A 15,064-nucleotide genomic window follows, 5' to 3' on the forward strand; every position below is an offset into this window, starting at 1 on the left:
GAGTCCTGGGGAGTATGAGAGTCCTGGGGAGTATGAGAGTCCTGGGGAGTATGAGAGTCCTGGGGAGTATGAGAGTCCTTGGGAGTATGAGAGTCCTTGGGAGTATGAGAGTCCTTGGGAGTATGAGAGCCCTGGGGAGTATGAGAGCGCTGGGGAGTATGAGAGTGCTGGGGAGTATGAGAGTCCTTGGGAGTATGAGAGTCCTGGGGAGTATGAGAGTCCTGGGGAGTATGAGAGTCCTGGGGAGTATGAGAGTCCTGGGGAGTATGAGAGTCCTGGGGAGTNGGAGTATGAGAGTCCTGGGGAGTATGAGAGTCCTGGGGAGTATGAGAGTCCTGGGGAGTATGAGAGTCCTGGGGAGTATGAGAGTCCTGGGGAGTGACAACACAAGCTGAGTGGTTCAGGGCCAGCGGATGGAATGCTAGCCTGGAATGATTGATCCGGAACCCGTACGTATGGTCAGTAGTGCGGTTTGTACTGGATTCAGCCGTATGTCCTTCGAACTGAGTACAGAACCTGTGTGGTCTGTACTGGTTTCATAAGATCTGTGTTTGTTTCATACACTCTGAACTGGATTAAACCCGCACGCCATTCCAGTCTTTCTCACTTTGAAAAATGGTGAGGCCATTAGGTTTCATGGCAGGCTCTGCCCATAGGCTTAACCGAGGTAGTAATATCCAATTGAATTATGCAACAGGGCTTGGATGAGGCATTCAAGCCGAGGTCTGGCTTTGTCTGAATGGTATATTGAGGGCAGTGTTAAATACTTATCTTTCTTGCCTACCCCATACTACCGTCCCTTAGATATACTTAAGCAAGGCACTTAACCCTAATTAGCGCCAGGGGCGCCATTCTACTATGGCTGACACTGTAAAACAACACATTTGACTGCACCTATCTGGTGTATGTGACAATAAAATATATATATTTTAATATATATTTTTTATATCCTCTCTCAATTCTTTATTGTTTTCCCACTTTACAGCCGCTGTGGCTATCTGGCTCACTGGCTCAATCCCCTATTTGCTCTCCGTCTTCCACGACAGCTACAGTTTCTTTTAATTTGTCTACATCCGCCATTTCCCCCAAATTGAGCACTTTTCATCATTGTAATCCCCCTATTTTTTCCTCAGATGATAACGCAGCGTCAAAAGGAGCGATGTAGGAATGAGAGAGAGAGAGAGAGAGAGAGAGAGAGAGAGAGAGAGAGAGAAGAGAGAGAGAGAGAGAGAGAGAGAGAGAGAGAGAAGAGAGAGAGAGAGAGAGAGAGAGCAAGGCAGAAAGAGGCTGTTGTTTTGGGGGAGTGAAGAGGACATTACATCAGCAAGCCTTCTGGTTCAAAGCAATGACATTAGCCACGGACGTATGAGAAAAAACGGGCAATATGAGAGGAGGTGACAGATACCGATTGTTGTTCTGCGTGAAGTGGACCCGGAGAGAGTGGGTTTTTGACTCTGTGTCTATTTGTGTGTGCCCCAGGGGGGAGAGGGAGGGTTAATTAAAGAGAGTGAATGGAAAGGGGGAGGGGGAGGGGGGGGGGGTGGTGCGGGCGGGCGGTTGGCACGGTAGCGACTTCAAAATGATTAATTAAGTGTTGCTTGCTTACATCTCCTTACATTTCGTGTACAGTCCCGTAGCCTCACTCATCTGCACAGAGAATTTCCCCACCTCAACCACAATTGTTCATAAATAAAACGTGCATACACACAACTACCTCGACTAAACTCGCCACCCCTCCCCAGTTTTATTTGTATTGTAATTTAGCCCTGTCCATTTAGATGTACAGTACCCCATTGGTGGTTTATGGCTGCAAAGATTTATAGCTCAGCTTCAAAGCTCTCCAATGGTGTGGGACCGAACCATGAATCAGCTCCTGGGGTAATGATACTGATGTCCCGTGGGGGGGGGGGGGGGTTGAGTTCAAGGGGTGAGCACTCCCAACTCTAAGTGCCCTAAGCAGTGAGCTTATGTTCCTCTGTAGTTCAGCTTTACGCTTACACTGACCTTAAGATGTTGATTGATTGTATGGTAGGTGATGCAGGCCCATTTCATCCACCCCCCTGTCTAGCACAATCTCTCTCTCTCTCTCTCCTTTTGAAACCTGCTCTTTTTAAATGAGGCTCAGTGGATAGCACCCCTTTTCCCATTACGCCTACCCCCCTCTCTCTTCCACTTGATTGTTTTTCAATAGTATCCCTCGCCACTGTAGCTCCTACTTACTTCTATGCGTATCATTGCTCCTCTCCTCACTTACTTACAGGCCTTTCATTCTTCAGACTTTCCCCCCCTGAATCCTTTCTTCTCGCCTCTCCACTCCAGGTCCTTCTTCGCCTGTGAACTGCCGCCGTCGCTGCTCTGCCCACCGAACTGCACCCCCCCATGGCAGCCAAGCCCGCCCTCTCCCTCCTGTTGGCCGTGTTGGCCTGCACGGGGCCCGCCCGCTCCTCCCCTCCCCTCTTGCTCCGCCCCCGGGAGCGAGAGAGGGACTTGGGTGTAGTCAACATCGCTGTGGTCCACTCGGGCTACTCCCTGCTCCCGGAGACGGCCGCTGCTGGGGGAATGGGCGCCACGAGCGGGCCGGGGGGTCCTCAGGGGAGGGGGGCCTCGTCGTCATTGGCTATGGTGGCGGCGTCTGCGCCGCTGGCGTCTGCGTCAGCGGTTCTGGTGGGCGGTAGCGTGATGACGCAGTATGGCCCGGCCAACGTGATCTATCTGACGGTGAACGAGAGCAGCCCGGCGAGCCTTCTGCTGCAGCTGTGTGAGCTGCTGGCCACTACGCCGCTCCAGGGGCTGGTGTTCGAGGAGGAGAGGCCCCCGCCACCCGACCAGGCTCCCCTGGCCCCCATGCTGGAGTTTGTCTCGGCCCAGACCGGAGTGCCCGTTGTGGCCGTGGGAGGAGGGGCCGGACTGGGCAGGGAGCCACAGGTAACTACCTGGCTGTGAACTTTCCCTTGTTAATGGACTTCAAGTAATCAATCAGTCCTAAGTTACTGTGTGTTGGAAGCCTCATCTTACCCAGTGGGCAGAATTTGGCACATGACGTCTTCATTTTCTGGTTGGAAACTGGGTTTCTGGTTGAGAAGACGCCATAAAACCAGATTGCAACCAACTGGTCTCTGTTACAACCAGGTAAAGATGTCTTTTTCAAAACGTCATGGGAAAGACGTTGTATTTTGGTTGTTATCTGGCTGCTAAAAAGATGTTTACAAAACTTCCTCCATATACAACTAGTATGAGGATGTCACCTTTGCTAAAAGAAAAAGGCAGCTGAATACAGTGTGGTCTGAGTAGGAGAACACTACTTCAGTCCTCGAGTGGCTGCAGTCCTGCTGCTTTATGTGTCTGCCTGGCACTTACTGTAATTTAACAATTAATGTCACTGATTGCTGAGAAGGTTCAACACTTGGTTTCCAATGGTCAAAATCAGCCGTTGAGAAAACAGAAAACAGAGAGAGTGGCCCTCGAGGACTGGATTTGTGCAACCCTACACTCTTAGAAAAAAGGGTTCCTGAAGGGTTCTTCGGCTGTCCCCTTTTTGGTTGCTGGTAGAACTATTTTGAGTTCCATGTAGAACACTCTGTGAAAAGGGTCCTGCAGTGCATTTGTAAAGTATTCAGACCCCTTCACTTTTTCCACATTTTGTAATGTTACAGCCTTATTCTAAAATGTATTGGAAAAAAAAATAATCCTCATCAATCCACACACAATACCCCATAACGACAAAGCAGAAACAGGTTTTTAGAAATGTTTGCAAATGTATAATAAAAAAAATACAGAAATACCTTATTTACATAAGCATTCAGACCCTTTGCTGTGAGACTCTAAACTGAGCTCAGGTGCATCCTGTTTCCATTGATCATCCTTGAGATGTTTCTACAACTTGATTGGAATCTACGTGTGGTAAATTCAATTGATTGGACATGATTTCTCAAACACAAATGTATCATTTGATACTTAACCTATTTTTGCACACATATCCAACTGTGAACGTTTCTACAATTACAGGTCCCAGTCAAGTCTCACTTGGCCTTGTTAATTGTGCATCGCTCACTGAATAATTAATATAGCGAGGGAGTACAACAGTGGGTATTTACATATGCATAATATAGTTCCATCTAAATTGTATCCTTCTGTTCAGAGATGGGCAGTATTTCTGTTACATGTATTTGAAATACGTATTTAAATTACCTTTAAGTTTTTTGTCATTTGTATTTCACTGGCCTGAACTACAATCCAATGTATTTTGTAACAAGATGCTTTAGAGCTGTGTTTCCCAAACTCGGTGCTGGGGACCCAAAGGAGTGCACATTTTGTTTTTCCCCCCTAACACTACACAGCGGATTCAAATAATCCACTAATCATCAAGATGTCATTATTTGAATCAGCTGTGTAGTGCTAGGGGGGGAAACTAAACGTGCACTCGTTGGGATCCCCAGGACGGAGTATGGGAAATGCTGCTTTAGTGAGCTACATTTGTGTATTTTCAAAATACAAAATACTTTTCCGTAAACAAAATATAAAGTGGTTCACAATTTTGTGGCCCCCTATCACCCCAAATTTGCTGCATTGGTATCAGAAGTCTGATGGCACTATGGTGGGATAAGAGCGTTTGCTAAATTACCAAAATGTAAATTGGAAAATGAACACTTGCATAGTACAACGGGACACATTTTATTCAAATAAAATTGCTTGGGGTTGGAGCTCATTAGAATAATACCCAGTGTGCTTTGCAAGTGCACATTTTTTTTACATTTACATTTAGTTAATTTAGCAGACGCTCTTATCCAGAGCATTCAACTAAGGTAGATAACCAACCACATCACAGTCATAGCAAGTAAAACGTTTCTGTAACTGCTACTGAGAATGTTGTTGTAGTTACAGTAATGGGGCTATTTGCAAGTATTGTCATTTAATACATGACTTGGCAAAAGTATTTTACTTCGATATATGGTAACAAGAAACATTTTTAAGTGTCTTTGCCCATCTCTGTGTCTGTTATCTTGTCTGTCTTATGTATAAGGCTCTAGAAATCTCATCCTCTACTTGTACATAAACCTTTCAGTAGAGTATCTCCCTTTCCTCTCTCCATTCCCTTATCTGTTTTTATCCTAATATAATCTAAAAGAACCCGAACAAGCATAGGCTTTCCAGTCTGGTCAGATCAGTGAAGAGGAAGGAAAGGAGACAAGGAGAGGAAGGCTAGTCTTTTTCGTAAAAAAATTAAATCATGGTCTACAGTGCAATACAGAATCTCAAATCAAATCAAAATGATTTGTCACATGCTTTACAGACAACACGTGTAGACTAACAGTCCGTTTCTAACAATGCAGAGCTAAAGATAAGAAAAAAAATGTCATCAAAATAGAAATAATTGCACAGTGAATAAAGAATAATTGAAAGTACTTCTGGCCAAACACAGGGACATATCGGCTATGTCCCATAAATCCACCCTATTCCCTACACAGTGCACTGCTTTTAATCAGGGCCCATGAGGTTCTGGTCAAAAGTAGTGCACTATAAAGGGAATAGGGTGCCATTTGGGACCGTACTGTAGGACCGTACTGGAAAAGCCTTCACAGTAGGAAAGACAGACAAAGAGAAAATAAAAAGAAAGGGATGGTATTGAGACTGGAATTCAATTACATATGGCCATATCGATGTTTCCTCTGTGTCTTTGTTTATGTAGTTCTTACTCTGAAAACAGGAAGCTTTTCTTACTCTGAAAACAGGAAGCCGCTACCCCAAGGAGTTTATAGTACCCTGAGACATTGTGATTATAGGCCTATTTAACCACGGGTAATATTGCTATGGCATGAACGTAAGCCACTGAATAGGTAAGAAACTTGATGCACCACAAGTTTAATGTATCTTTCTTAACCAACGTTATGGTCTAAATAGGCCTTCATCAGACTAAGCCACTGCAATGCGTGTAGGACTGAATTAAGCTCACACTGTCTTTCTAATTTTACGTTACTCCTAACATTGGACGTGTTCAGTGGGGAAAATCTGTGTTCTTATTCGACAAGTTCAGGTACTACCTTCTCGTTTAACTCTGTTACAAAATGTTTTCTCCCTATTAAATACAAATCTGACTCCACTGTATTCATAAAGTGTCTCAGCATAGGAGTGCTGATCTAGGATCAGATCTCTCCTGTCCATGTATCTTATGCCTTATGATCTAAAAGGCAAAACAGGTCCTAGATCAGCACTCCTACTCTGAGACTCTGTCCTGAAAACCCATTTCACTCTTTAACAAACCGTTTCCTCCCACTCCTGTACACCACTGTTGTCCTCCTCCCACAGGAAAGCGGCTCCATCTACCTCCAGTTCACCTGCTCTACAGCCATGCAGCTGGACGTGGTCTTTGAGGTGCTGGAAGAGTTCGACTGGACCTCCTTCTCCGTGGTGGCCACGCGTCACCACGGCTACGAGGACTTCCTGGCCATGGTGGAGGCACTGACGGACGGATCCTTCATCGGCTGGGAGAAGAAGGGAGTGGTCATGCTCAACGTCACCGACGACCCGGGAGGGACGCGCGCGAGCAGGCTGCTCAAGGAGAACGAGGCGCAGGTGAGACGGCTACTACCGTCTTTTTTTTTGGGGGGGGGGGACGGTAGTAGCCGTCTTGTTATGCTTTACGAATTTTTGTCTGATGGTACAGAAGTAGAGGGGGATACTGATGAAGAGGGGAGACACAGCAGGAAGGACAGACGCTGGGGGGTTGAACCCAGGTTTCTGGTGGGGATGTATGTACAGTGGGGAGAACAAGTATTTGATACACTGCCGATTTTGCAGGTTTTCCTACTTACAAAGCATGTAGAGGTCTGTAATTTTTATCATAGGTACACTTCAATTGTGAGAGACGGAATCTAAAACAAAACTCCAGAAAATCACATTGTATGATTTTTAAGAATTTTTTGCATTTTATTGAATGACATAAGTATTTGATACATCAGAAAAGCAGAACTTAATATTTGGTACAGAAACCTTTGTTTGCAATTACAGAGATCATATGTTTCCTGTAGTTCTTGACCAGGTTTGCACACACTGCAGCAGGGATTTTGGCCCACTCCTCCATACAGACCTTCTCCAGATCTTCAGGTTTCGGGGCTGTCGCTGGGCAATACGGACTTTCAGCTCCTCCAAAGATTTGCTATTGGGTTCAGGTCTGGAGACTGGCTAGGCCACTCCAGGACCTTGAGATGCTTCTTACGGAGCCACTCCTTAGTTGCCCTGGCTGTGTGTTTCGGATCGTTGTCATGCTGGAAGACCCAGCCACGACCCATCTTCAATGCTCTTACTGAGGGAAGGAGGTGTTGGCCAAGATCTCGCGATACATGGCCCCATCCATCCTCTCCTCACTACGGTGCAGTCGTCTGTCCCCTTTGCAGAAAAGCATCCCCAAAGAAGGATGTTTCCACCTCCATGCTTCACGTTGGGATGGTGTTCTTGGGGTTGTATTCATCCTCTTCTTCCTCCAAACACGGTGAGTGGAGTTTAGACCAAAAAGCTCATTTTTGTGTCATCAGACCAAAATGACCTCTTCTCCATTCCTCCTCTGGATCATCCAGATGGTCATTGGCAAACTTCAGACGGGCCCGGACATACGCGTGGCTTGAGCAGGGGGACTTGCGTGCGTTGCGGATTTTAATCCATGACGGCGTAGTGTGTTACTAATGGTTTTCTTTGAGACTGTGGTCCCAGCTCTCTTCAGGTCATTGACCAGGTCCTGCCGTGTAGTTCTGGGCTGATCCCTCACCTTCCTCATGATCATTGATGCCCCACGAGGTGAGATCTTGCATGGAGCCCCAGACCGAGGGTGATTGACCGTCTCTTGAACTTCTTCCATTTTCTAATAATTGCGCCATCAGTTGTTGCCTTCTCACCAAGCTGCTTGCCTATTCCGGCGCCGAAAAGAGATGGCCGCCTCGCTTCGCGTTCCTTGGAAAATATGCAGTATTTTGTTTTTTTACGTGTTATTTCTTACATCGGTACCCAGGTAATCTTAGGTTTCATTACATACAGTCGGGAGAACTACTGAATATATCGATTAACGTCAACTCATCATCGTTCCTACCAGGAATATGACTTTCCCGAAACGGACCAGTGTTTTGCCTTCCCAATACAATGGATCTGATCCCAGCCGGCGACCCTGTGCGACGCCGAAAAAGGGGCAAACGAGGCGGTCTCGTGGTCAGGCTTCGGAGACGGCACATCGCGCCTCACTCCCTAGCATACTACTCGCCAATGTCCAGTCTCTTGACAATAAGGTTGATGAAATCGAGCACGGGTAGCATTCCAGAGAGACATCAGGGATTGCAACGTGCTCTGCTTCACGGAAACATGGCTAACTCAAGGGACGCTAACGGAGTCGGTGCAGCCAGCTGGTTTCTTCATGCATCGCGCCGACAGAAACAAACATCTTTCCGGTAGAAGAGGGGTGGGGGGTATGCCTTATGATTAACGAGAAGTGGTGTGATCATCATAACAACACAAGGAACTCAAGTCATTCTGTTCACCTGATCTAGAACTCCTCACAATCAAATGTCGCCGCATTATCTACCAAGGGAATTCTCTTCAATCATAATCACAGCCGTATAATTCCCCCCAAGCAGACACATCGATGGCCCTGAACGAACTTTATCTGACTCTTTGTAAACTGGAAACACACACCCTGAGGCTGCATTCATCGTAGCTGGGGATTTTAACAGGCTTAATCTAAAACAAAACTCCTAAATTCTATCAGCATATCGATTGTGCTTACCAGGGCTGAAACCCTAGAACATTGTTATACCTTTCCGCGACGCTTATAAGGCCCTCCCCGCCCCCTTTCGGAAAAGCTGACCAGACTCCATTTTGTTGATTCCAGCCTACAAACAGAAATCAAACAACAAGCTCCCGCGCTCAGGTCTGTTCAACGCTGGTCCGACCAATCTGAATCCAGGCTTCAAGACTGCTTCGATTCACGCGGATTGGAATATGTTCCGCATCGGTCCACAACAATATTGACGAATATGCTGATTCGGTGAGCGAGTTCATTAGGAAGTGCATTGACGATGTCGTACCCACAGCAACGATAAAAACATTCCCAACCAGAAACCGTGGATTGACGGCAGCATTCGCGTGAAACTGAAAGCGCGAACCACTGCTTTTAACAGGGCAAGGTGACCGGAAGCATGACCGAATACAAACAGTGTAGCTATTCTTCCGCAAAGCAATCAAACAGGCTAAGTCTCAGTACAGAGACAAAATCGAGTCGCAATTCAACAGCTCAGACACAAGAGGTATGTGGCAGGGTCTACAGTCAATCACGGACTACAAAAAGAAAACCAGCCCCGTCGCGGACCAGGATGTCTTGCTCCCAGACAGGCTAAACAACTTTTTTGCCCGCTTTGAGGACAATACAGTGCCACTGACACGGCCCCCTACCAAAACCTGCGGGCTCTCTCTCACTGCAGCCGAGGTGAGTAAAACATTTAAACGTGTTAACCTCGCAAGGCTGCAGGCCCAGACGGCATTCCAGCCGCGTCCTCCGAGCATGCGCAGACCAGCTGGCTGGTGTGTTTACGGACATATTCAATCAATCCTTATCCCAGTCTGCTGTTCCCACATGCTTCAAGAGGGCCACCATTGTTCTGTTCCAAGAAAGCTAAGGTAACTGAGCTAAACGACTACCGCCCCGTAGCACTCACTTCCGTCATCATGAAGTGCTTTGAGAGACTAGTCAAGGACCATATCACCTCCACCCTACCGGACACCTCACCCACTCCAATTTGCTTACCGACCCAATAGGTCCACAGACGACGCAATCGCAACCACACTGCACACTGCCCTAACCCATCTGGACAAGAGGAATACCCATGTGAGAATGCTGTTCATCGATTACAGCTCAGCATTTAACACCATAGTACCCTCCAAACTCGTCATCAAGCTCGAGACCCTGGGTCTCGACCCGCCTGTGCAACTGGGTCCTGGACTTCCTGACGGGCCGCCCCCAGGTGGTGAGGGTAGGTAACAACATCTCCACCCCGCTGATCCTCAACACTGGGGCCCCACAAGGGTGCGTTCTGAGCCTCTCCTGTACTCCCTGTTCACCCACGAGCTGCGTGGCCATGCACGCCTCCAACTCAATCATCAAGTTTGCGGATGACACTACAGTGGTAGGCTTGATTACCAACAACGACGAGACGGCCTACAGGGAGGAGGTGAGGGCCTCGGGTGTGGTGTCAGGAAAATAAACCACACTCAACGTCAACAAAACAAAGGGATGATTGTGGACTTCAGGAAACAGCAGAGGGAGCAACCCCCTATCCACATCGACGGTCATGGTGGAGAAGGTGGAAAGTTTTAAGTTCCTCGGTGTAACATCACGGACAAACCGAATTGGTCCACCCACACAGACAGCGTTGTGAAGAAGGCGCAGCAGCGCCTCTTCAACCTCAGGAGGCTGAAGAAATTCGGCTTGTCACCAAAAGCACTCACAAAACTTCTACAGATGCACAATCGAGAGCATCCTGTCGGGCTGTATCACCGCCTGGTAGGCAACTGCTCCGCCCACAACCGTAAGGCTCTCCAGAGGGTAGTGAGGTCTGCAGAACGCATCACCAGGGGCAAACTACCTGCCCTCCAGGACACCTATACCACCCGATGTCACAGGAAGGCCATAAAGATCATCAAGGACAACAACCACCCAAGCCACTGCCTGTTCACCCCGCATCATCAGAAGGCGAGGTCAGTACAGGTGCATCAAAGCAGGACCGAGAGACTGAAAACAGCTTCTATCTCAAGGCCATCAGACTGTTAAACAGCCACCACTAACATTTAGCGGCCGCTGCCAACATACTGACTCAACTCCAGCCACTTTAAAAATGGGAATTGATGAAATTATGTAAAAATGTACCACTAGCCACTTTAAACAATGCCACTTAATACAATGTTTACATACCCTACATTACCCATCTCATATGTATATACTGTACTCTATTATTATCACTCTCACTGCCATCTTTATGTAATACATGTACCATAGCCACTTTAAACTATGCCACTTATATGTTACATACCCTACAGTAATCATCTCATATGTATATACCGTACTCATATATATCTACTGCATCTGCCATGCCGTTCTGTACCACCACTCATTCATATATCTTTATGTACATATTCTATCCCTTTACACTTGTGTGTGGTGTGTAAGGTAGTAGTTGTGGAATTGTTAGGTTAGATTACTGTTGGTTATTACTGCAATTGTCGAACTAGAAGCACAAGCATTTCGCTACACTCGCATTAACATCTGCTAACATGTGTATGTGACTATAAAATTTGATTTGATTTGATTTGTTTGTCCTGTAGCCCATCCCAGCCTTGTGCAGGTCTACAATTTTATCCCTGATGTCTTACACAGCTCTCTGGTCTTGGCCATTGTGGAGAGGTTGGAGTCTGTTTGATTGAGTGTGTGGACAGGTGTCTTTTATACAGGTAACGAGTTCAAACAGGTGCAGTTAATACAGGTAATGAGTGGAGAACAGGAGGGCTTCTTAAAGAAAAACTAACAGGTCTGTGAGAGCCGGAATTCTTACTGGTTGGTAGGTGATCAAATACTTATGTCATGCAATAAAATGCAAATTAATTACTTAAAAATCATACAATGTGATTTTCGTGATTTTTGTTTTAGATTCCCCGTCTCTCACAGTTGAAGTGTACCTATGATAAAAATTACAGACCTCTACATGCTTTGTAAGTAGGAAAACCTGCAAAATCGGCAGTGTATCAAATACTTGTTCTCCCCACTGTATATGTACTAGCAGCGGGTTTGTTACCACTAGACCAAGGAGTCTACATTGGGGATCTTTTAATTCACTCTTCTTAATTATTTATTTCTTGAGACAGGATTTAAGGTAGAAGGGAGACAGGGAGAGAATACAGAATAGCTGTGGGACTGGGATTTGATCCCACACTGAAGGGGTAAACATGCAGTTGTGTTTACGGCCCAGCCCTGCACATTCCTGGTCCGCACTAAAAGCTCCATGGACCATCAGACTGTATAGATGTGCTGCAGATGGTAGCTCAACCCACTATGCCAGCCCCAGGCACAGGTTTTTGTTGTGTTTCATGCCGTCATCCTGTCTTTGCAGTCCTTTCATTGCAGTGTACCTGTACTGCAGGACGGTGTTTCTCCACCTTGTTCCCGGGGACCCTGCTGTGCAGGATATGCCGGATTTCCCTCCTGCTGAGAAATAATTTGACACTGATTAGTACAGTATTGTCTTGGTAGCCAATTACCTGAAAGACACTCCAATCACCCATCTTTAGGAATACTTAATAAGTTACCTGGCATACTTCAAATAGTTTGATCTGCGACATTGAATTCAGTGTTGTCTTCCATGTGTTACGTTAACAAGCAAGAAAACCAAACATTTTGTTCAAACAGAAGGGGGATCTAACAAATAGTCACTGACAACAACCGAAACGTGTAACGGCACACGGGAGCACTCTTGTCACGCCCTGACCATAGTAAGCTTTTTTTTCTCTGTGTTGGTTGGGGCATGATAGTGACTAGGATGGGTCATCTAGGTGTATTATATTTCTATGGTGGCCTGATATGGTTCCCAATCAGAGGCAGCTGTTTATCGTTGTCTCTGATTGGGTATCATATTTAGGTTGCCATTTTCCCCATTGTTAGTTGTGGGATCTTGTCTACAGTAAGTTGCCTTTGTGCACTCCAGTAGCCTCACGGTTCGTTCGTTCGGTTGGTTGTTTGTTGTTTTGTTTAGTGCGTTTCTCTTTATTAAAATGATGTGGAACTCTATGCACGCTGCGCCTTGGTCTCATCATTACAACGATCGTGACAACTCTATGGTACTTTTCTGATAACCCATCAGGTTCTTCTACTCTGGGTTCCTTACAAACGACAGGATTTGGCACGACTTTCCCTCCAGTCAAATCGTTTCCCAAAATGAAAGACCCCCTTCACCGGTATGCCAGGCCTCACTCCAGTGACGACGGAACCCGAATGAAGATCAGACTCGAGTTCCACATTATACAAAGGCGCTTCCATGCAACACATCTCCAAACCTTGTACTAACACACTGTAACCAGTTGCCGAAGTGCCAGACAATGTCAAAACAACCCTTTAAAAATGAAGGACTGGGCCGCCCCAGTGTCTCGCAGTATCTTCACCGGCTGCTTAACAGCATCGCCACTCTGCAGAGACACGACCGTTTCTGAAACAAAAGGTTCATACACACCTGATACAAAATCTCTAAAATCTCTAAAATTCTCTAGAGCTGAAGAGGCGAGCTAGCTGATATATTTTCAGATATCACCATCAATAAACATAGCTAGTTTAAAGCGTAGTGTAACTACTCGTTTGTCTAGCCAGTTAACATAATATTTAGCAGTAAAAGAGTAGGGTGTTTGGCGTCAACAATGGCTGAGTTTGGTTTCAATGAACACCATCAGAATGAGGCCATCAACTACATGCGCTTTGCACGCTCCAAGAGGATCATCAGACTCAAGACCATTGACTCCTGCTTCGAGGACCTTAAAGACAGCAGGTGTTGTATCACACTATTTTTATGTTTTTTATCACAGCTAGCCAACAATGTTTGTCGGAGGAATGTAAGTCTGTCTTTTTAGGACAGCTTTGAAGGGTATTTGTGTGTATCTCCAAAGAAGAAGTTCCCCCACAGGGAAAAATAGTTATTCTATTTATATTCTATTATAGGCTAGTGGAGGAGACATTCACAGTGGACGAGGTGCGGGACATGCTGGATGGGCTGCAGCTGGTTGTGCGAGGGGAGGTCGAGACAGAGCTCATCAACACGGCCCACACCAACGTGCTGCTGCTTCGGCAGCTCTTCTCCCAGGCTGAAAAGTTCTACCTCCGTCTGCAGACTGACATATCGGAGCTGGAGAACAGAGAGTTGTTAGAGCAAGTGGCTGAGTTTGAGAATACTGAGTTTAAAAACCCAAATAAGACTAACCAAGAAATTAGCACGCCCAAGTTAGCACCGCTGAATGAAGGTGGGGTATCTGAACTTCTCAACAAGGAGATATCAAGGCTACAAGAGGAAAATAATAAGCTCAAAGGCAGGCTCCGGACTTTGGAAACCCAGGCCATGGGTGCGTTGGATGAGAAGACCAGGGCGGAGAGGGCTCTCAAAGACTTGCAGAAGGTCAAGGGGGAACAGCAAATGACCACCCGTTCTCAGGAGATCACTAGTCTGGAGGACACGGTGGCAGCACTGCAGGAAGACTACCAGAAGTCCCTGAGTGTCAACGCTGCCTCCCAAAGAGACCTGCAGGACAACCTGGTGTCTGCCAAACATGACCTGCTCAGGGTACAGGAACAACTGTCCCTGGCAGAGAAGGAGCTGGACCGGAAGTTCCAACAGACTTCTGCCTACCGCAACATGAAGGAGATCCTCACCAAGAAAAATGAGCAGATCAAGGACATCAGGAAACGGCTTTCAAAATACGAGTCTGATGAATGAACCCTTTGCATCACACAACAAGACACAAAATGGAGGTTAAAATACACAACAAGAGGGTAGAAATGGCCCAAGACCTGGGACTGTCACTCTGGAGAAGGTTTTTGCCCATTTATCATTTATTCTACCCCACTGCAGGAGGAGGTGCTTTGAACAAAAAATGTAATTGAGAATATCACCTGTAGTTCAGAACCTTTCAGAAGAATCGTATCATCTCGCTGATCCAGCAGATTTTGTAGTCATTGGCTTTAGGAGATGATTGCGGGGTATTAAGGGTTGGGGGCTAATCGACAGAGCCTCCTATGGTCAGTCTCACTGGGAGAAGAACCTTGAATGTCTCTGTCCCTCTGCTACTCCGTGCTGTCCCATATCTAGGAGCTGGAGCTTTGTGTGTTTAGTAGTAGGTTTTCCTCATTGCACTATGCAAGTATTGTAAAGTGGTTGTTCCACTGGATATCATAAGGTGAATGCACCAATTTGTAAGTCGCTCTGGATAAGAGCGTCTGCTAAATGACTTAAATGTAATGTAAATGTAAATGTAAAATCCTGTTTAGGAGACACCAGTCCCA

General features: G+C 46.3%; 2 protein-coding genes across 2 annotated transcripts in view; both read left to right on the forward strand.

Moving 5' to 3' along the window:
- The window catches only part of LOC139023340 (glutamate receptor ionotropic, NMDA 2D-like), a 33,864-nt gene that overhangs the window by 11,933 nt on the left and 6,867 nt on the right, over positions 1 to 15,064 (forward strand). The window contains exons 2-3 of the mRNA XM_070436316.1: positions 2,320 to 2,925; positions 6,304 to 6,570. Coding sequence (XP_070292417.1) covers positions 2,380 to 2,925; positions 6,304 to 6,570 — 813 coding nt within the window. The 5' untranslated portion in view covers positions 2,320 to 2,379. The remainder of the gene's footprint in view (positions 1 to 2,319; positions 2,926 to 6,303; positions 6,571 to 15,064) is intronic.
- Positions 13,281 to 14,933, forward strand: LOC111956049 (leucine zipper transcription factor-like protein 1). The gene is made up of 2 exons (XM_023976466.2): positions 13,281 to 13,559; positions 13,730 to 14,933. Exons 1-2 carry the CDS (start codon positions 13,432 to 13,434, stop codon positions 14,496 to 14,498), a joined length of 897 nt encoding a protein of 298 aa, XP_023832234.1. The 5' UTR covers positions 13,281 to 13,431; the 3' UTR covers positions 14,499 to 14,933.

This window comes from Salvelinus sp. IW2-2015, linkage group LG31 (genome assembly GCF_002910315.2).
Source record: "Salvelinus sp. IW2-2015 linkage group LG31, ASM291031v2, whole genome shotgun sequence".
In the NCBI taxonomy this organism is placed as follows: domain Eukaryota; kingdom Metazoa; phylum Chordata; class Actinopteri; order Salmoniformes; family Salmonidae; genus Salvelinus; species Salvelinus sp. IW2-2015.

Excerpts from the sequence above, each read along its gene's own strand:
- LOC111956049 (XM_023976466.2), top strand. The coding sequence starts at position 13,432 with ATGGCTGAGTTTGGTTTCAATGAACACCATCAGAATGAGGCCATCAAC. Across the intron at positions 13,560-13,729 it reads GAGGACCTTAAAGACAGCAG|GCTAGTGGAGGAGACATTCA; the intron begins GTGTTGTATCAC and ends ATTCTATTATAG.